General features: G+C 43.1%; 1 protein-coding gene across 1 annotated transcript in view; it reads right to left on the reverse strand.

Annotated features, from left to right (window-relative positions):
• The window catches only part of SLC9A9 (solute carrier family 9 member A9), a 560,068-nt gene that overhangs the window by 156,079 nt on the left and 380,627 nt on the right, over positions 1–23,362 (reverse strand). Inside the window, exon 12 of the mRNA XM_056114177.1 lies at positions 16,034–16,187. Coding sequence (XP_055970152.1) covers positions 16,034–16,187 — 154 coding nt within the window. The remainder of the gene's footprint in view (positions 1–16,033; positions 16,188–23,362) is intronic.

Consider the following 23,362-nt stretch of genomic DNA (forward strand, 5'->3'; position numbering starts at 1 on the left):
ACTGTCTTGCTGGCATCTCGTTAAATGCAGAACTTTCATGGGTGGACAGAGCCTGAGAGGAGTAGTAAGGCTTGGGAATCTTGTAGGAATCCACACATAATTCATTACTGTGCATCTTCAGCCTGACAGGACCACACTGAAGACAGTGTGTTTAGAAAACGCAGGGTTTCCGGGCCGCCTCAGCAGAGCAGGCCGCTGGCTTCTGCTGTGTGCTCTGCTTTACTCACTGAGCAGCCCTTCCTGCCCGCTCCACTCCTGTCTTCCTGTTTTCCCGACTTGCACCTCATGGCCATCTACCATCCACTGGACAGCACTTTTGTGTTCGGTAGAACAAGAACCTGAGCCAGCCCAGTGCAAGGACCATGCAGGGTGTTCTACGGAGTCATTTTAGAATTCCTTCTATCACCCATACTCATGTGTTCTGAGATTGCATCTAATGTGGCAAACTCTATCCCTTCTTAATGAAATCACCCTTTACAACCTCTATGTTAAAATCAATAGGTCCTACGTGTGTAGCTCTATTTCTGGACCCTTTCTTTTTCTTGTCGATCTGAGTGTCTGGTTCTTTTCCAATACCACATTTCTTGGCGATCGCAGCCTCAGAGTCAGTCTTAAAATCACGCAGTGTACATCTTATAACTTAATTCTTCTGGAAAGTTGGGTTAGCTATTTCCAGTTCCACTGCCTTTCTTTATACATTCAAATCTTAGCTCAGCTGGTCTGTGTCTATAAAATACTCGGCATGGATTTCCATTATAATTGCATTAATCTATATATCAATAATGAGGATTGGTATCCTAATGCTACTGACTCTTTCAATCCATGAACACAGCATGCTATCAATTTAGGCCAGCTTTTCTTTTTTTTTTTTTTTTTTCCCCTTTATTTTATTTTATTTTTTTTAAAGTTGTAGATTTACAATTTTTTGTGCTTTGGTTTCAATTATACAATGATCAGATACCCATCCCTCCACCAGTGCCCATTTTCCACCACCATGGATAATATCCCTCCCACCCCCATCCCCCCATCCCCCCGTCTCTGTGGCAGGGCAATCCCCTGTGTTCTCTCTCTCCTTTTGGGTGTTGTGGTCTGCAAAAGAGGCATTGAGTGGCAAACATGTTCAGTCCATAGTCTACTTTCGACATGCATCTCCCCTCCTGGGAGGATCCTCCAAACATCCTTTATTTGGTGCTCCCTTCTCTATCTGAATAGCCCTTTCCTCTAGGATACCCGGCTTAGGCCAGCTTTTCTTAATTTCTTCTGTTGGTGTTTTGCAATTTTCAGCATACAGATACTTTGCATGATGGCTGACTAGAATTATTTTTAAATATTTGCTGTCATTATAAGCATCATTTTAAGTTGTTCATCATTTTAGGTTTGTGTAAATGACTATTATTTTAGAGGCTGCTATAAGGTTTGCTTCGACCAAATGGCAGCTGGTGGATGAAATAGTGACAGTCCCAGAATCAAAGATGACCATGCCTCCCAGTGCAGAAGACAGCACTTATGACCCACCTGGCACCAGGAAGCCACCAGGAGGCATTTCATGCTTCCTCACATCCAGAGGCCAGACCAAAGACACCAGTCCCACAGGTCTCTGCTCCCTTTTCCCACCCAGAACAACTTAAAACCCCACTTAGTCTCCACAAGGTGTGGCTCTACTCCAGCCCACCGGAAGTTTGTAGGGTTCACTGGGAGCACACTCCAATAATCTTCTCCTATTTCTTCACTTTCATTCATCTCTGTCCCTCTGTCTGCACTGGGTGTATTTCCGGCCTATCGGCTGCAACTGGCGTTCAACTGGGCTGGGGCGTCCTCCAGTGAGTCTTGGCCAATCAGGATGCTGGTGCCAGGCGAGGGTATGAGGGTGTGTTGCTGTTGGCCATTGGGCCCGGCAGCGCCCACTATCCTGTGGCTTCCAGGCCTGCACCTGGCAATCCTTAGGGGATCACGTGACTCTGAGGATCAAATCAGGTCGGCTACACGCAAAGCAGGCACCTTAGTCCCTGTGCCATCTCTCCAGCAACTAGTATTACCATCTTAAAGCTTTTGCTGTGGACCGCCCAGTCTTACGGCTATACGGCCATGACCACCACCAACACCTAGCCAATGCGGCTGGACGGTTTGATGCTCCGCTCCAAGATGTAGGATGGAGAGGTGCTGGAGCTCACAGGGCACCAGGGTTGCATCCTGGGTACCCATGGGCTAGTGGTAACTGAGGGCTTCCAGGTTTCCATTATTCAAATTGCAATCTTAGTCTCACCTAGCAGGACTCTGAGGGGCCAGGTGAGACTAAGATTACAACTTGAATAATGGCACACACCAGGCCACACTGCTGACTTCTCTCCTTGGCTTGTAAGGAGTATTTTATTGATTTATTTTCATTAATTTTTATTAAAAACACTGTGATTTATGAAGTCGTTTTTATAGTTATTTCAAATGTTTAGTGTTCCACCACCACTAGTGTGACATTCTCTCCACCAATATCCCTAGTTTCCCTCCAATCCCAACCTGCCCTCTTAAGCACATAACAAATTGATTTTATACTCTTATTACAACAAAGCTTTAAGAAATGGTAACTAGAATGATCAGAAAATTAATCAGTAAGAGCCCATTTGTGATTATTGTATGATTTTGACCTATGTAAATAAGAAAATGAAAATCATTTAATACAACATAACAGAATGCCTATTCTCATTTGGATGTAAGTCTTCAACTCTGGAATCTAAAGCATATTACACTAAATTTTATTTAATACTTGGATCTCATTATGGTAATAATTATATCTCATCTGTTCAATAAAAAATTTAAAGCAATTCTGTGTTAATATATTGTGGAGTTTCATGAAATAGGTAAAGCCTACATATGTAAATTTTCCCCTACACCTTATATAAGGGGCTGGAGCGATAGCACAGCGGGTAGGGTGTTCACCTTACAAGCGGCCAACATGGCCGACCCGAGTTCGATTCCTCCGCCCCTCTCGGAGAGCCCGGCAAGCTACCGAGAGTATTCGATATGCCAGACACAGTAACAACAAAGTCTCCAATGGAGACGTTACTGGGCCCGCTCGAGCAAATCGACGATCAACGGGAGGGCCTTTACCTTTTACCTTATATAAACACTGATTTACAAAGTTGTTCATGATGATTTGTTCCAGGCATTCAACATTCCAACACCAATCCCACCACCATTACACCTTCCCTCTACCATTGTCTCCAATTTTCCCAATCACCCCTTAAGCCTGACCCCACAGCAGAACCTCAATAATTTATTTTATATTGCTTGCTATCAAAAATTTGCTAACAAAATGATCAAAAATATTTCCTTAGAAAAAAAATTAGTGTAAATTGATGTTTCTCACCATGGAGACATTAAACTCTTTTTTTTGAATTTACTTATTTTTACTTTTGGGGTCACACCCAGCCGATGCTCAGGGGTTACTCCTGGCTCTGCACTCAGGAATAACTCCTGGCGGTGCTTGGGGGACCATATGGGATACTGGGAATCGAACCAGGGTCGGCCGCGTGCAAGGCAAATGCCCTACCTGCTGTGCTATTGCTCCAGCCCCAGACACATTAAATTCTTGTATGAGAGATTACTAAGATGTTGTTACAGGTTAAGCCTTCTGTGTTAGTGTTTTGTTCATTGAGATTGGTTGCCTTCTATGTTACGTCCCATCCAATCTGTGGTGTTACTACTGGCTTATCAGTATTGTAGAGTTTGAGATGCCACACAACCTCAAATCTGCTGTGAGCTCCAGGGAAGTTCAGAATTTTAATGGGGTGATGCAGCTGGAGTTCAATTTTTAACTGGGTGATGGCTTTGGGGTGTGGATGTGACTGCTGAGGCTTCCAGAAGTACAGGGAGCTGGGGCGAGGTAGCCCATCCTGACCCTGAGAATGTCTGGAGATTTTAGTTACAAAACCTGCATAGTTGAATTTTCAGCAGGTTAATTTCTCAGTGAGATTCATCCTGAGGTAAGAGAGTCCAGCATGGACATGGTGGCAATTTTGGAGAGTGGGAGTAAGGGGTGGCTGGGGCTGTATTTGGGTAGACACTGGACTGATATTCCCCACTCTAGGGCACCCAAGTTGTCTCAGCCATGAGTGGGTGTCTGGAAATATTTTCTGCGGTTTGTTGATCTCTCTCGAGATTTATTTATGTGTCTCTGGAGCAAGACTGGTAGATGAGCTTACATAGTGGCGTCAGAGAAACTAATGAGTATTTCCATTGATCTCTGCTCCCAATTATTTGATTTTTACAATGTGATACACCTTAGATTTTTGAAAGTTGACCTTGTATCCTAAAACTTAGCAACCCTACTATTTCTAGAAGTTTAATTTTTACAGAATCCTTGGGTTTTCACTGACAATTTTATCATTGACTAACAATTTTATCATTGACTAACATTTTTTCCTTTCCAAGCTGTATGAATCGCTTATTTTTCTTGCGAATTGCACTGGCTAGAATTACAAATACAAGGTTGAAAATTAAGTGGTGAAGAGGACACTTAATAGTTCTGATGCTAATATTAAGTTCAGTTTTTCCCTTTGATATTATATTAGTTACGGGTTTCTATAGATGCTCTGTATCATTTTAAGGACTTTCTTTGTATTTCAGCTCTATAAGCATTTATTTTTTAAATCATTAAAGGAAATTTACTTTTGTCAAATTTTTTTTCAAGTGATACGATCTTATTGTTTTTTTAACCTGTTAGCATGATAGATTTCATTGATTGATATTTGAAGACTGGAATTGCATATTTTGCATATCTGGCATCAACCCCACTAGGTTGTGGTATTCAGTCACTTATGTATTTACGAGTCTTATTTGCTAATTTTTTATTGAGGAGTCTTGTATCTGTGCTCATGAAAGATACTGGTTTGTAGCTAATTTTCTTCTGATGTTGACTGAATTTGGTGCTGACGTAATTCTGATCTCTTTTTCCAAGGTGAAGAAACCATGGGGATTTTAATCTTTTCAGGATGGATTTTAACTATAAATTATATTTAATTGATATAGAAAGATTTAGTTCACCTACTATCGAATCAATTTTGGCATTTATAGGTGACTGGTAAGTTTCCACAGCTTGTTCTATTTAGATGCACTACTCAGTTTAGATGCTCATAGCTCAGTTTCCTTCACTGTGTTTTTAATGTCTCCAAGGGCCATCCTAATACTGTTCTTTCATTTTTTTTTAATATGAGCAATTTGTATCTTTTTGTGTGTGTGTCTGACTATAAATGTAGCAATATTGTTGATTTTTCCCTATGAAACAGACTTTTGTCATTGATTTTTCTTTCTTCTTTCGCTATTGATTCCATTGATTTTTACCTGAGATCATTTATTCTGCTTCCTTTGGCTTGATTTGGGTTTAGTTTGCTCTCTTAATCTGCTAATCTTGTTCAGATTGTTTATTTGAGAACACCTTTGATGTCTAATATAAGTATTTCATATCATAAAATATTATGTAGCAGTGTTATAGCTGATCTCACAAATTTTGGTAGGTTGAATTTTTTATTTTACTTTACTTCAAGTTCTTTTCTGATTTCCTGTGATACTCTATCTTTTAACTGATTATTGTTCAATTTTCAAATATTTGGACATTTTCCACTTACCTTTGATATTTATTTCCAGTTGAATTCCATTACGATGGGAAAAAACACACCATATAATTTTAATTATATTAAGTTTATAAGATTTTCTTTTGGACCTGAGATACTGCCTATTTTTTTATATCTGTGTGTACTTGAAAAAATGTGTATTATGTAGTTCTGGGGTCAAGTGATCTATGAATGTGTTCTTCATATGCTTGCTTTCATTTAAGCAAGGCTTACTTATATAGATAATTTAGGAATGAGTACTGCAGCTTCCAACTATGAGATTATCTTTGCAGATTTACTGGTTTTTGTTTCATGTATTTTTAGGTTATATTTTTGATGCACACAGATTATATAGTCAGATTTCCCTGGAATATTGACTCTTTACCACTATGTAATGTCTTATCCTGGGATATTTTCTAGCTCAGAAAACTTATTTTTTAATATTCCTATGATAATATTAGTTATATTATTGGACAAAATTCAGTCTAAGCTCCCATGGTATACCGTTGTCCATCCTTTATGTTTCATGGAAGGATGCATGAGGTATGCTTTCCATAAATCTATGTCATTATATGGAAACTGCACTCTTTTATAGACAGCAAATAGCCAAGTCTTGGTTGTTATCTGCTTTAATGATCTTCATTTTATTATTGGGAGGGGAGAAGGGGACTTGCAAGCTCTGCTCAGGAAGGCAGGGGGCCCCGCCTGTGACTCTTGTCCAACCTTGCTGATAGGTCAATGCAAAAGTCCAAGGATGCCATGCTGCTCTGGACCTGTTGATCCCCGAGGAACCCAAGGGGATACCTGGACCATCCCATGGTGCTGGGCATCTCCAGGGCCACATCAAGAAGTGCAGGGGATGGGGGTGCTTCCAGAATTGCACCTGAGGAATCTTGGAGTGCCAGGGGTCAAGCCAGGGAAGGGCATATCCTAAGGATGTGTCCAACCTGCAATAATATCTCTGGCTCCAATAATCTTTCTTTAAATCCTGGCCTTTATATCAATTAAATTTATGATTATTTATATGTTTATAGTTGAAGCTACTCCATTTTATTAGGTTTTTCCCCTCCTATTTCACTTTCCTGCCTTCTGAGAGGTTATTTGATTCTGCTTTGTATTTCATATGTTTCTATTGGATTTTCTTTTCCAATATCTCACTGTTCTCAAACATTTTTAGTGACTGATATACAAATTACAATATAGCAATTTAACTCTTCACAGTTTACCCTGAACTAATATTTATCACTTCAAATGAAGAAAGCAACTCTTTCAGACCCCTGTTTTGATCTCTCTTTGAAAACCTAATAAAACAATGTTAAAAATTTCTGGGAGTTGGGTTTTATAGTCTCTGAATCTTGGCCGTTGATGGGATTTCAGAGACTATAAAACCCAGCTCCCAGAAGAGAACAGCACAGAGTCTCCTGCCCCCGCTCCTGGCTGTCCTCGCCGGGGCCCCTTGGAGGGGAGCGGGTTGAGTTTTCCTCCCCGCCCCGACCAGGGCTCCAGCAGCCGAAGACCTCCAGATCCAGCCACCACCATGCTGAGACCACTCTCCGCACACATGAAGGTACTGGCAGAGGGACAAAGCCACGTGGGTTCCGGGGCCGAGATCTCCAAGCCTACTCAGATTGGGGCTGAGCATCCTCCACCCAGATCCTCCAAATTTCAGTAGGCGGGGGTCACACCCACCAACTGGCCCCCTGATGCCGTGTAATCCCATCAATGGCCAAGATTCAGAGACTATAAAACCCAGCTCCCGGAAGCGCCGCGTGACGTCTTATCATCTCATTCCTACTTTAGACAAACTGGCAGGTTACGGAATGTAACCTGCCCACACAGCAGAGTCTGGCAAACTCCCCGTGGCATACCCAACATGCCAAATACCAGTAACAATGATGGGTCTCATTCTCCTAACCCTGAAAGAGCCTTGAATATGGCACTTTTTAAAAATCTCAGGGCTAGGGCGAAGAGACGTTACTGGGGCCTGCTCGAGGCAATCGACGAATAACAGGATGATTGTGATTGATTGTGATTGTGAAACATTTCCACCTCTCAGTAACATATATTTTAAAGATTTCAAGAGGAAAGCAATAGTCTCTTATACTAAACAGAATTCATTATCTGTTTCTCTTCATTCTTGTTGTTTAAAGTTTTTAAATATAGTTTAGGTTAAATGGTTATAATATATTACTATTTTATGGGCTCCCATACAAGGCTATTATACCATCACAAAGTGCCCGAGATCCTCCACCAGTCCTATATATTTATATATATATACATATATAAATATAGTAATATAGTTATAGTTTAGCTTGTATGTTAACAATGCTGATTTGTGGCTTTTATCTATTTTGTCTTAATAAATTCTTTTGTCGTTTTTCTTTTTTATGTAGGAGTACTGCTATTTATTCAGCCACTGATTAGCTGATTGAATTGTGCATGAACTCCACCTTACTTTTTTTTCCATTTTTTATAATTTTATTTATTGAATCACCATGAGGGCAGCTACAAAGCTTTCGGGTCTAAGTCTCAGTCATACAATGAAACACCCGTACCTTCACCAGTGCCCATTCTCCACCACCAAAAATCCCAGTATACCCCCATCCCACACCCTCCCCCTACCTGTGGGGCAGATGATTTCCACATTGCTCTCTCTCTACTTTGATCACATTCAATTTTTCGACACCATACCCACCATTATTATTTGAGATTTTACCCCAACACTCAGATCTGCTGAAAAGGCAACAGTAGACGATTTGTTTTTTATTGCTGGTTAAGAATAACATATGATGTCATGTGGCTGCAGTAGGGCCATGTGATTTTGAAATTCTGAAATTTTAACACTTAAATCTGGAGGGATTTCTGCCAAAATCTGCTGGGCTCTCAGATTTGCTCCTGAGTCTCATGGCCATTGAGCAGCTTGATCAGGAGCCAGAGAGGCCGTTCGTGGGCAATGACTTGGGGTCTTGTTGGAATGGGGAGACCAGGACCGGCTCCACCCCCATCCTGTGAGGCCCAACAAGTTTCGTCACTTCGGGCCCAGACCTGACTGTCCAATGGCCTCTGGAGGATGATGGCCACTGAGCCGCCAAGGGGGAGCAGGCGGAGGGACAACACCCTTTTCCCTCTGGGGTGGCCCTGCATCAGTAACCTACTGCGGGGTTAAAAACCCGGACGCATTTCTGCCCAAAGCCGCTGGGTTTCGAGATTTGTTTCTGAGTCTCTGGGATCATGGCTGTTAAACAACTTGATCAGGAGCCAGAGAGGCCTCTCGTGGGCGATGTCTTTTGTCATTTTTTAAAGGGTTTGCTGGTGAAAATTTCGTTCTTGCTTTTGCACTAATGAGATGATGCTAATAATCAATCTTCAAGCCCACAAACTCTCTTACTCTCCTCCTTTATTTCTCTTTAGGGGTCTGCCCAAATGGGCTGCTTTGAACGCTTCTAATTCCTCCTTAATGACTGGCACTGGGAGGAGAGAGAAGGAAACAGCAGCAGCAAACCAGAGATTTTCCTCTCCCTTCTCACTTCCTAATCCCGTCTTTGTCTCTCTCTCTCTCTTCTATTTCTTGTGCCCTCCAAATAGAATTTAACTTGTAGTTCTTTCTGCCTTCCTTGTTGCATAATTTTGTCTCTGGAATATGCTTTCAGTTCCAGAGAAGGGGGGCAGGAGCGACAGTCCAGCAGGGACTTGCCTTACCCTGTGCTCAGTGACCCGGGCTGGATCCCAGGCATCCCAGAGGGTCCCCCAAGCCCTGTCAGAAGTGATTCAGGAATGCAGAGTCAGGAGTAAGCCCTGAGCATCATTGCGTTTGGCCCGGAAAACAAACAAAAACAAGAGATTCCAGAGAGGACAAAAAGGGGAACCTCAGCACCAGTTTTTATAAGATTCCAATTATTCTCATTTTATTTTACTATTGTGTCTTGGAATTTGGGGGCAGGGCTCCCCAAGGATGCTGGCATTCATTTGAGCTTACACCAGACAGTGCTTAAAAGGTGTTAGGGCTCTGAGGATCAAACCTGGGGCCATATGCATGCCGGGCATGTCCTCCACTCCCTCTGACCCATTTTCCTTCCCTGGTTCCATGGTACCCTGAATTCACAAACCTTCCTCAATATATCTGTTGCCATTTACTTGTATGATTTCTCAGACGACTGCTACATACGTTTCATCTAAGGCTTGGAAATTGTGTCTAGTGGAAGCATCATTAGGAGGTAAAGATACTCTTTCTATTCTGACCAGAGTTGACCCCCACTCTGCCCACACACACAGCTCGCTTGAACATCAGTTTCTATTTAATACATCTAATTAAAATGACGTTCTTCAGACTTCATCTATTATCCAAAGTAAAGCCACATCTATTACTTAGAATAAAGCTCTGTATTGGCTGATACATTTTTAGATAACCAGCTAGTACATTTTCTTCAACAGAGCAGAATGTTATTTGTTTTGTAAACTTAACAAATCGGTGAAACTTATTGATATTGATCATCTCAACAGCTGTTAGAGAAGATGAACAAGAACATTTTTAATAGAAGGTAGCAGGAAGTTATACAGTCGAGGACTCTAGTTTCTGGAACTAGGAAGATTCTCAACATAGAACGAAAAGCCTTTTAAAGACCCCAGCTGGTACTGGAAGCAAATTTAGGAAAAGTTAATCCACAGGACTTTTCACAGACCCAGAATTTTTTCAGGTCACCTTTGACTTCCAATATCTCTACAGAAAATGTCAAACGAGATCTATTTGAGCAAAAAATATTTAGATTCACGAAACATTTTAAGAATAGACTGGAGGAAACCCCCATAATTTTAAGTGGGGTTCAGGGACAGGAAATATAAAGTATAAATCTATTATTTAGATGCATAGATTAGTTTTCCATGTTTCAAGGAAAAAGATATTTCTTAGAGCTGCCACTTGGCTCAAATTGATGAAAAATATATCAAGAGGTACCAAAGCAGTGCAAAATAATAAAAAATATAGAAGTTGATGAAATTGCGCAAATTAAATTCTGAAAAGAGCCTATGCAAAGACTATACAGTTAAGGGAACAGAAGCATGCTTGCGAAAGAATATTAATACACCAAGGAAGCAAAAGCATGCAGGAGAACTTGGGCAGAAGGAAAGAAGCCAGCAGGAGCCGTGAGATACTGAAAGAGTGAATTCATATATATTCCTCCCTCCTATTGAGCTGGCGTGTCCTGAGTTTAATAATAGAACGAGTCTCTGCACAAGCAGGTGGGCTTAACTGCTGGGACCTCAGATGAGAACATATGACTGTGTGTACTGTGTGTGCTGGTCATGGCTATTTGGAAACCCTGCAGCTTGTGGGTCTAACTGATAAAGCAAGCACTCTACCATGGCATGAAAGGGGGCTGGATTAGAAACCCAAAGCAGCAGGTAAAGATTTCACGAAAATAGTAACAGCGGAGACAGTGTCGGGCGGTGGGGGGAATCTTATATTTGACTCTGCCAAGACAGCATGTGCCGTCTCTCTGGGAATGCTGCTATATAAGAGAGAACCACAACACGAGTAGTTGTTCTGGAGAAAGATAAGGGATTCTGAGAACAGCCAAAGTCAACCTAATCTTAGCCTGTGATGAGGTCGGCAAGTAGTTTGATCCTCCTCTGTCTGCTCACACACACTCCAACCCCTATCCCAGTATTTTTTACCTCAGCGATGCTTCCTGTCCCTGACAGTTGATCCTTTTAAGCTAACAAGAAAATACTCCCAAGGCAAGGCTGAAGAAGCACATGAGCGGAATACCTTGGCCTCCTGGAGTGCCTTTCTGTTAGGGCAGAGGTGTGAGCTTCGGTGGGAGAGAAAGAATCAAGCTGACATTGGCTTTGTCTCAGCCTTTCCGGTCTGGGGGTCTGAGTATGTTAGGACAATTTCTATTTTCCATTCTGATGTCCCTAGGAGTCTTGTTAAATAGATATGCCTGCATTTATTCTTCATTAACCCAATCAACAACAACAAAAAGTGACCATGAAAACCTGTATTTGTCTTTCTTATCCATCTCACGTGGATAACGGGTACTGTAGTAATCTATTTTAAGAGAGCCTTATTTCAGAACGTTTTCAAAACTGGTGCAAACAGGAAAGACTGTGTTTTCCCCTCTAAGACAAGAATGTCATGCCACCTGGGTACATCTCGATCTTGTTAGAAACCACGTAGAGACCTTTTATCCTTGAAGTTGCTGGGTCCCAGCCTGTTGCCATTGATTTGGAAGTGGCTTTAGAAGTGTCCAAGTTGTCTTTGAATTGTCGCGCCATGGACATCAGCAGTTGTCTCCCTTCTACCACAGAGAATAATACTTGCACTTAATTTTCTTCCAGCTAGAGGGAAGATACCTGTGTGGTTTTCAAAGGGTTTATTTACTCCTATTACTAATTCATTAAAATATATTAAGCAAAAGAAGACCTGACTTCAAACAAACAAACAAACAAACAAACTTTGTGTGCATTATGGGTTCAGCTGATCCGGGAGGGCAGCTGAGCCTGAACCCTTAGGTCTGAATGGGCCTGCGAGGTGGGCATGAGGGCGACCAGGTACGGATGTGAGGAAGACAAACTTCCCTCAACGTACCCAGGGAGCAGGGTTGGCTAGTCTTTTTCTCCTTTACCTGTGTGGGTGCAGAGAAACCCTATACCCCAAATCTCCAGGCCTCAACACCTCTCGATGGATGAAAGTTGTCTCGGGTCTGTTTCCAAGAGACCTGTCTTGCTTCTGGAAGCATGTCTCTTTCCCCATCAGGTCTGTTAATCAAGGTAGCAAAGTGAGGAAGCAGCTTCCTGCTTTGGGGCTGGAAGGAAGCCGACACGATGGACACAGGGCCCAGGATGTGAGGCTCTGTGGCTGGCCCGACAGCGGTGGGGCCCTGGGCCATGTTGCTAGGCAGAGCGCCCACACTTGCCTCCTGTCTAGAGATAATCAGTGGGCTCACGGGAGTATGTGCCTCCTACTGGATTATCTAATCTCTGGCGCAGAGCGACGAGTTTGCAAAACTTGGCTCCTTTTATTGGAATGTTGGGAGGCCCCATCAGAAGAGATCGGGGTGGTGCTGAGGGCGTTCTCTAGCGTCACCTGGAGCAGAAGGCTGGTTCAGACTTGGGGCGCAGGCTTACTGCAGGATGGACTTGATATTTGGAAGGGATGGTGGAGTATTCTTCTCCGGAGGAGTCCAGGAGCTCTGCTTGGTGGTCTGGGCTCCCATCTCGTGTGCTTTCTTAGCCTCTGGTGATGATTCTTCCTAAACCAAGAGTGGGTCTGGATTTTTGCTTTGGGAGGAGTAGGAGCGGGGACTACAGCTGGCACTGTTTGGGAGCTACTCCTGAATCCTGCATGCAAAACGTGTGCTCAGCCCTTTGAGCTATGTCATCAGTACCCTAGGATGGGTTTGAACCCAATTCATTTTCACTTCCAGAGGGTTTTGCCTGTTGGCCTTTGAGGTTTCTTTCTAAACTCAAGTGATCATTTGGTAGATAATCCTGTTTACTTGGCCCCTGTAGGGCAAAGCCTGACACCTTTGATCTTTGATCTGCTGTTTCCTGGCTAACTGGGAGCCAGGCTTTGGAGAGCCTGAGGATTGAGTCTTCCTTATTATGATTAGTAATGAATTCTGCAGAATAAAGGAGACCCAATCAAGGAACCATTCTGCTTTCTTTTACATGAAATTCTCCTAATATCAAAGGATCCTTTCTTCTCTAGAATTCTGAGAAACAAAAGACTGTGATTTATTTCAAATGTTGTAGTAAAACATTTTTTGTTATTTTGTAAAAGAAAAGAAAACAGTTTAGGACAAGAAATTTGAATGTGCTTAGGATAAGACTGAAGTAATGGAAAACTTATTTCATAAGTGAAGATCGTTTTGAGTTTCTCTAAGCACAGGATTATTGCTGTTTTCTAGTTATTTCCATCTTAGTGCAATTATTTTAATACCACCATTTTAAAACCTTCTATAAAACATCTTATTTGTATCCTACCACGGTAATTTTTGACTGTATGGCAAATTTTGTAGGGACAGAAAAGTAACAAGTACATACCTAATAATTTAAAAGAAAAAAATTGTGGAATTTAAAAATAATTCTAGAAGAGAAGGCAGTGCGAGTGTATCGACGAATAATACTGCACACGCGGATGTTTGAGCTCACCGAACACTTGCATTTCTGTTCCTTGTATTCCTCATGTCATTTTAGCAAAGCTCCAATTTACTCACATTCTGGTATTTTATTGGAAGAGTCTGACATGTAAGTTGGTTAATGAGATGTTACTCTGCAAACAACTCAGCCTTGCTAAATACAGTCTCCATGATGGACAACCATTATTTAAAAACTCAAGTATGAACTTGATGCTTTCTGTGATAATGTGAGCCTTGACAGGGAAGCGAATATGATAGTGTCACCACCACCAAATTTATGTCAGGCTCCTGTGTGCATCTGCTCGCCTGCCAACCGCAGTGCTGACTCTTGGTGGCTATTGTGTTCTATTTCCTTCCACAGATCAGTGCACTGTGACTCTCCACCCCCCCCCCCCCTCCACCCCTGTGTGCCTGCCTCCCTCTAGCATTGGCTGCGTAGGATTTATAATCCCAGTAAATCTGGCAGAATTTACTATTATCTGCATATCCACTTAAGTCAGGGAGCCTCAGTAGAGAATCCCAAGCCTGCTCTGGAGACAGCAACCCCCTTGCCTGGAATGTGGTAGAAAAATGCAAGGTCTTAGCAGCCTCCTCTCCTCCTCCTCGCTGAGGAATCGGAATAGAGGCCCAGAACTCTACTGGGTTATAATGGCTTACTCAGTTATATTTGAGAGCCATTGGTTCCGAGCATGGTCCCATTTCTTTCTATATTGTCTGCTCCAACTGATTTCCTAGGGACAGTTTTCCATGAATTCCCTGCCCCTCCCTGGTCTCCTTACATGGTGCATCTGGTCTCTGATGATTTTTCTGGCTTATTTCAGATGGACACAGCAGTGCTCAGTGGAGATTTCCACTTTGCCGGCTGGGCGGTCAGCTCTTTCCATAGATTCAATGCAGTCCTGCCCTCTTCTCTCTCCCTTCTTAGCTGGACTCAGAATGGCAACTGAGATTGGTGCCGCTCTAGCCTGGCAGCCCCATGCAGTGTCCCATAGCAGCTGACAATGACACTGGTCTAAGCTGTCCTTCAGGGCCTCAAGTTGCGAATCCTAAGGCTGACATCTGATCTCCCCTGATTAGGCCTGTCCTATTACTAAGGAACCGTTCTGTCCTCCATGAAATTCCAGTTTTAGACACCAAACCCTAAACTGCCCCAATCAAGATAGCAAAACTCATCGGCTACAATGTCTACTTAAAATCAATGAAGGCCTTTAGAAACACTATCCACGGGTTAGGTAAACACTGAGGATGAACCAGTGTCTAGTTTTGCTGCATGACGGAGTAAATTTCCCTGATTCTGTTTCCTCTTGATCAAATGAATAGAAGGTCACCTGTCAATGCTTGACAAAAGCAACTTCTATGCATGACTGTTTTCATGGAATCATTCACACGGCAGTGAGTCAGTCACCCTACCATGTACCAGTCGCTCTCTTGGAGTGAGGTCCTTGTGTGGATCCCTCTGGAAATCCTTTTTTGGGTTGGGTCAGTTGTGTCTTTGCTGTTGGAACAATCTGTCTTACAGAGAATGGATGGGGATGAGGAGGAGTACACACCCCTTAGGAAGTGAGGCATTGAGAAAAGAAGTGGATTTTTGAAAGCACTGAGGCATGCTGGGATCTGAAAGGATATGCCAGCTCAAAGAAACACAGAGACAACAACATCTTCAAATAGTTTTACTCTCTGCACAACTGTCACGAGTCCTATTTTTGCCAAATCATTCATTAACTTGTAGTTTTCCCAGTTTACAACCATTGCCTAGCAGGGATTCTTGATGTTCCAGCTCCTCTTTCCTTGGAGAAACCATCCTGTCTAGAACATCCCTCTTGATAAAACAATGGCTCATGAATGTACAAGTGTGTCTATGGCCCTAGTTCAACCCTACTTGTGCTTAATGAAAAATGACACAAATTTGTTTTCTCCTCAATGTCACTTTTTTCTTTTTCTGGATAAGTTCTGTTGGATCAATAGTATCCAAAGTGTCTTATTCTTTCCGATAAACTCTGTGGCATAGCCCATCTCCACGTACAGCACACATAACATTGGACAGGAGGAATTCACAGACCAACTCATTTCTCACGACAGACTGTAACCAGCCATGGCCCTGAGATGTCCTGGACTCTTGGAAAAGTCTCTCTGGTTTGAAAGGATCACACCATTTCCCCTTGGTAATGATGGCTGGCTTCATCCCTGGGGAGAACACGTGGCCAGCCTTCTCTTGGACACCCGGTCAAGTTAACAAGGGCAGAAACAGAACAAAATGACACAGTTGATTGAGTCTGAGGGTGATCTCCTTACCGGATCTGAAGCCAGGTCAGCATGGGGGTTGTCCCGCCTCCGAACACCCACACGGTGAAGAACACCAGGAGCAGAGTGGTGGTGAACATCATCTGTTTGGGCTGGGATCCCGTGTTGCGTATGGCCAAGGCGAATGCGATGGCTCCTCGCAAACCTGACAGGGGAAGGGAAGAGAGCAAAGAAACACCTCCTCAGCACCTTCCTCTTGTCACACAGTTCCTCGTTACTGCCTGCCGGGGATAGTGGCTTCTCTGAAGGAGCCTTTCTTTAGGGTGCTAAGTGCGGGACTATGGTTCCCAAGCAGCGAGATGGACAGAGACACTAAGTCAATAATGCAAAAGCAGTAGAAGTTTTATTCCAGTAGACTGGAGTCAACTATCTCACCCACAAAGTAGTCTTTTGATAGCGACCCCAATTTTCAGGTGCAAGCAATTAATATAGGGTTTGATTACATAAGCAGTATGTGTCTTACTGTTTCAGAAAAAAGTCTCACTTAACTACTAAAAAAAGGTGTTTTGGCAAGTGTCTAGGGTATGAGTTGGACTCTGATAAGTTTGTGGTTGTTGGGTACGTTCTCTATGACTTCTGGCATATTGTGATTGATGGAGCACACTTGCCCACTTGCTGGGCCCAGGAACTTTCCAGTGGGGTTCAGGTTGGCTAGTTACACATTGTTTCATTGCTGGGAAAATGAACCTGAGATCTAGCTGATTTTGCTGATTTCTGCAGCCTGTTATGCCGTCAGTTTGCCCTTACAAGGGATCACTGCAAGTCACACACAATAGTAAGGAGGAAGGGTGGCAGCTTCGTGCCAAGGCAGTCAGGAGTAGGATGTGGCCCCAGGCCATCCCTGAACTGTCCAACCAAGATGGCACTGGGTTCAAACCCCCTCGACTTCTCCCTTGAATTTCCTTCTAACTTTCGCCCACCGTGCATCAGTTCTCTTTCTTGATGGTTCTGTCATTTCAGGAATGTTATAGACACGAAATCCTGACGTTGTAGTTAGCCTTTTGGAATCGGCCTCTTCCACTTAGCTGAACTTTCAAGAGATTAAACAGGCTGTCGAAGGTGCTGCTAGGTGTGTTTGCTGTTATTGCTGTTGAGTTGTTGCCCAGGTGGAGGTGTTACACAGCTTGTGGGTCTGTCTGTCTAGGAAAAGGTCTCAGAGTTGTTTCCTGCTGGGGCTCTTACAAAGATGGTTGCTCTGTGTGCTGACCCAAGTTTGGGTTTCTCTGAGAGAAAGTCAGGAGCGCATCATGAAGCCATGTGATATTTGCTTGCTTAAAAAATGAGCCAGCACATGCTAAGGGAAAAGGCAGCTCAGATAGAGAAGGGAACACCAAATAAAGGGTGTTGGGAGGATCCTCCCAGGATGGGAGATGCATGCTGAAAGTAGACTATAGACAAAACATGATTGCTACTCAATGCCTCTTTCTGCAAATCACAGTACCCAAAAGGAGAGAGAGAACAAAAAGGAACACCCTGCCACAGAGGTGGGGTGGGATGGGGGGTGGGGGGTGGGAGGGATATTGGGATCCGTGGTGGTGGAAAATGGACACTGGTGGAGGGATGGGAACTTGATCATTGTATAATTGAAACCCAAGCACAAAAATTTGTAAGTCTACAACTGTACCTCATGGTGTTTCACTAATAAAAATTTAAAAAAAAAATGAGCCAGCAAAATGTTTTCCAGAGAGCCCATGTCATTTCATGCCGGCACGTAGCTAACTCCTCCTCAGCCTTGCCGGCACTTGGTTGTGGTCCCCATTTTCCCTTTAGTCACCCTGATAGGTATGTGGCAATAGCTCGCTGTGGTTTTAATTTGCATTTTCCCGATGGCTAATGGTGTTGAACAGTTTTTAATGTACTTATTTGTTATCTCTTTACTCTCTTGGATGAAATGGCTCTTCATTTTCCCCCCTCATTTTATAATTGGATTTTTAGTTTTTTTTAATTGTTGAGTTTTGAGATTTCTTTATATATTCCAGAAAATAGTCCTTGGTTGGATAGATAGCTTGTAAATATTTCCTCCCAATGTATAGCCTGTTTTTTAAAAAAAAATCCTAATGAGAAAATATTTAACAGAGTGAAAGGTTTTAATTCAATAAAATCTAGTGTGTTGATTTTTCTTTTCATCAAAGTCCAAGAACTCTGTCCTTAGTACTTAGGCTCTAAGGATTTTATCACTTAGATCCATGATAATTTTGAGTTAATATAAGGCACAAGATTTAGGTTGAATTTTACTTACTTTGTGCTAATGATACTGAATTAAACCAATTACTTTTTTTTTCTTTCTGGGACTCTAAGCCAGGCTGTGGGGTGGGTGATAGCCTTCCCCACCCCAAGGGACCCAGCCTCGGCAGCCGATCTCCATTGCCCAACCACTGCCAAGCTCCAGGCCACTTTCCAGACACATTATAAGACACTTCCTAACCATTTATGCCTCTCGGAGAGTCCGGCAAGCTACCAAGAGTATCCTGCCCGCTCTGGCAGAGCCTGGCAACTCCCTGTGGTGTATTTGATATGCCAAATACAGTAATGACAGTAGGTCTCATTCCCCTAACCCTGAAAGAGCCTCCAAATGTTGGGAAAAGATGAGTAAGAAGAGGCTGTTAAAATCTCAGGGCTTGGATGAATAGAGACATTACTGGCACCTGCTTGAGTAACTTGACGATTAGTGGGATGTAAATGATACAGTGATTTTTTTCTGGGTCACCCCAGTGATGCACAAGGATTACTCCTGGCTCTGCACTCAGGAATTACCCTGATGGTGCTTGGAGGACTATATGGGATGCCAGGGATCGAACCCAGATCAGCCACATGCAAGGCAAACACCCTACCCACTGTACTATCACTCTGCCCCCACTCCCCCGCCCCCAACTTAATTACTTTTGCATCTTTGTCAAAAAACAGTTAAGTATGTTTCTGTGGATAATTCCTGAGTCCTCTATTCTGCTTTATTTATGTATATACCTATTTTTCCACTCAAAACACACTCTTTTGATTTAAGACAGTAGACAGTAATTATTAACATTGGAAAGGGTGATATTTGCAGCCTTATTTTTTGTTTTAAAATTGTTTCAAGTCCTCAAGACCTTTTGCCTTCCCACACAGTTGAAATTGTTTAATATCAAGAAAAAAATCCTCTGTGGTCAATTACTTTTGGGGAGCTATCTTTTATAATTCACTTTTCCTCGCTTGAAAATATTATCAGATTTGAGTAGTATTGTTTCATACGTCTAATTTTGAAAAACCAAATGCAAGGTCCAGAAAAGGCTCCATCCAGAAAAGACTACATTCCTTGCAAGCACAAATTTGATCCAGATGTCAAATGTGTTGCCAGCAGCATGGCGTGTTAAATCCTCAGTGGTACAAGAAAAAAAATGGGAGCAGCACAGGCAAAGGCCTGTTATGATGCCTATGACTTCCAGAAAGCCTGTTAACCGGAGCACAACACCCCACTACAAGCACTGCCTCTAAAATGTGAAGCTTTCCCACAACCCAGGTATGCCCATAGCAAGCGTGTGAACACCTGGGTTATCCAGATGATAATAAGGGAAGGAAAGGGGAAACACTTGAAAGAAGAATTAATTAAAAATTTAAATGTGGGTGGGAGTGGGTAGGGCGCTTGCCTTGCATGAGACCCACCTGGGTTCGATCCCTGGCACCCCATATGGTCCCCTGATCCCCACTAGGGTAATCCCTGAGTACGGAGTCAGGAATAAGCCCTGAGCACTGGTGGGTGTGGCAAAACAAAACAGAAGAAAATCAGACGCTCTGGAAATAGGGTAGGGGAGGTAAGCCACTTGCCTTAGACATGTCTGTGGTGGCCGTGATCCTGGTTCAAAATCCCCCTACCCTACTTGTGCCCATATGAGCCCCCAAGTGCAGCCCAGGAGTCACTCCTGAGCACAGCGTCAGGAATTACTCCTGAGCCTTGCTGGGTAGGGTTCAAAACAAACAAATGAAAACTCCAAATGAGTCAAAAAGACAACGCAATTCAAAATCAAGCGTTTCAAGTCACTGGAAATGAATACAAACTTAAATAGCAGTAAGAATGATTCCAGGGGCCAGAGAGATTATACAGGTATGAAGGCACTTGTCTTACGTATAGCCAACCCCTGATCCAACCTGACACTTGATGGTCCCCTGAACATCACCAGATGCAGCCCTGGAGGCCCCTTAGCATTGCCAGGTATGCCCTTGCACCCTAGCATCGAACCCTTTGCTGCTCTGGCTGGGAATTCCTGAGCACTGTTTGGGAGACTCCTCCCCCCTAAAAGAATTATTTGTTTGTTATTTTTATTTTCTTTTATTTTTGGGGCCACAATCAGGCATTACTCCTGACTCTGAGCTCAAGGAACATTTATGGCGGGGCTCAGGAGACCATAAGGGATGCTGGGGACCAAATCCAGATCAGCCATGTGCGAGGCGAGCACCCTACCTGCTCTACTATGGCTCTGGTTCCCCCCAAAGTGGTTCCACATGAAATAATACTTCTCCAAACTCTGTTATTGAAACTAACCTATTAAAACTTGCTTCTTTCTTATTTTATCTTCTTTGTTTGAAATAGTATGCTAATTGAATTTTTATGAATCCATATTAATATATTTTTAACAGGCATTGCAGATTAAATGCTGCTATCTCAGAAAGGAACATAATAGAATTAGTAAAAAAGAGAAATGGAGACTCAAGAAGAGTAAATAAAAGCAGAAATTAAAAAGGTTAAAATGTAAGGTCTCACTTGGCCAACACAGACCTCCAAGACATTTATAGGCCGAGTTATTACACCTAACAGAACAAATAAACATTTATAATGACAGCAGGTCTAAGTCAACGACAGCAGGTTCAAGTCACAGAGCTGGGTATTTTTATAAGAAGGTTTAAATCACATACATAAAATTTCAAGGATCTGCTTTTTTTTTTTTTACAGTATTTACTATGGTATCTAGATTTCCCAGTTTCTAGCTCTTTGCTTGTATATGGAAGGAAATTTAAATATGGAATAGGAAGAACGAAACTGTACACCCTTTTGGATTTTGTCCAAGATTCCCAATTTAGACTCTAACACTCCTTCTTATCTCCACGCAGAACACCAGGCGCTGCTGGTCTGACGAGAGAGATGCAGGGCTCAGACAAGACTCGCTTAGTAGGTTTTGCCCGAAACCAGGAAGCTTTGGACAGGGAAAACAATGAGCTCTCCAATTATTAAACACCTCCAAGGAACAAAATGTCATGGAGGAAGGAAATCATTCTGAATCTCCACATAGACAAGGATGTGGTCTGAAGGTCAGGAGGGCAACATGTGAAGTGGAGATTAATAATGGGAAAAAATATTCCCACATAGGCAAAATTCAGAACACTGGAGACGGGCTGTGTTTGGGAAGAAAAGCACCTCCCTTTGCCCCCAACAGATGTTGGTAGGTTCTGACTCAGCTAGGGGTCAGAGCGTGGGGTGTTAATCACCCCAAAGACTGAGGGATCCTTTAATAATGTTCTGTCCTGCAGATGCAAATTGTCACTGCAGAGATGACTGCATCCAAGGACACAGTTTATGGGCCAGGCGAGAGCCCCTGCCGCGCCCAGCCACAGCTGGAGACTGGAGAGACAGAGGTGATCGCTGCACCTCCTCTTCCCCCCCAACTCACACTGTTAGAAACCTACATAAAACTCTGGGATCCCACATTAGGGGGCATTAAGTAATGAGCCACTAAGTATCTTGAAAAAAAAAACCAACCAACTTTGTTGAATATTGAATATTCATTTTGCTCTTTCATATCTTGAATCTTGGAGAGAAAGGAAGGAAAGTGGAATAAAAATTCAGACTAGCTCCATCACGCTTCCTGTAAGCACTTTGCTGTGGAATATCAAGGGCAAGGGAGTGTGCGATCATTGATCTTCCTAAAGATGTTTAATAATGTATGGTTATCATGTAAAACCAGCATAACGATGCTCTTAAATCTAAATCATCGACACATGAGCAGTTTTTTGTTTAAAAATATACTCAAGAGAGAGCTGTAATTCTGTCTTCTAAACAATATATATCTTTTATATGGCACTGTATGTTTACGAGAGACACAGGTAGAGAACTCGGAGAATAAAAAAGAAGAAGACAGCCACTTCCTTGTACTCTTGAAGGCTGAAAGACTAATAAGGGCCAACTATAGGACCCTGATGAAAGGACTCTTGTTTCATAAAGGGTCACTGGAAAGTCGGAGCATCTGTCTGTGGCCCTGGTCACAGGTAGGAACTGTGCCACTTCTGAGATGATTGGGCAGCCGGTGTCAGGGACTGAGAAAAGTTCGCTTGCTAAGGGGACACTGTGAAGGTAATTTGGAGTCCAGAGGAGAACCAGGGCCTTAGTCCTTCCCACCATAGTCAGGCTTATCCAGTTACTGAGAGGACATTTGGTTTGGGCCACTGAATGTTCAATTCAAGGGCCACATCTAGTTACTATTTATATGTCTCCATCCACCTGGGCCGCCACGACACAACACAACACCTGTCTTGGGGGGACTCAAACAAAGGAATTCCTCAGAGTTCTGGAGGCTGGCAAGCTCAAGAGCAGGGTGCCACCCAGGTCAGGCTCTGTCGCAAGATCTCTGCTCCGGACGTGTGGAAGGCTTCTTCTTACTCCAGGAGCTCAAGTTCTTCTCTCTCTTCTTATCAGGGCACTGAGTCATCACAGCCCCCCCTCCCTCCCCACACACACTGTGATTACTTAAAGCTGCAGTTTCCTGAGGCCTTGGGGCAGGTTAAGGAGGGAGACAGGAGGCCATGAGCTGTGCAGGGCTGCCTGTGAGAGAGACAGGAGCTTGAGCTGACACCAACCAGGTCCCGCCACCAACTGGCTGTGGAGTTGTCCTAAGGTCTCATGCTCCTCATTATAATCTCATTATAATGCTGAATGCTTTATATTCACTGAGCTGCTAAGTACCAGCACCTGATATTTAGAGGAGGCACAATTCCAAGAATTACTTGCCCTGGGGGAAAAAACAACCAGCCCAGCATCCCCCTCACAGGATGTGTGTATTATAAGGGAGAAAAAGCCCTTCAGAGCCATTTGCTTCCCCCAGACCTGTGGGTGAAACTTGAGGAAACCCTGCCTCTCCCGGTAGTGTGTACTTTCACTTCAGCACATCCTGCTTTCTCCTCACACAAGCTCAAGCCCTTAAACTCTTTCCGGGATGGAGACCGGAGCCTAGACCCTGGGTGAAGGTCTTCTTTTCATTTCTTCCTCTTCTCCCACAGCTTCAAAGAGCGTAAGCTTATCCTCACCCGAGACACTCAGGTGCTATCAGGGAGGTTCAGGTATGGACTGATGACCAC

The sequence above is a fragment of the Sorex fumeus genome, unplaced genomic scaffold, assembly GCF_029834395.1.
Source record: "Sorex fumeus unplaced genomic scaffold, SorFum_2.1 ptg000024l, whole genome shotgun sequence".
Classification (NCBI taxonomy): Eukaryota; Metazoa; Chordata; class Mammalia; order Eulipotyphla; family Soricidae; genus Sorex; species Sorex fumeus.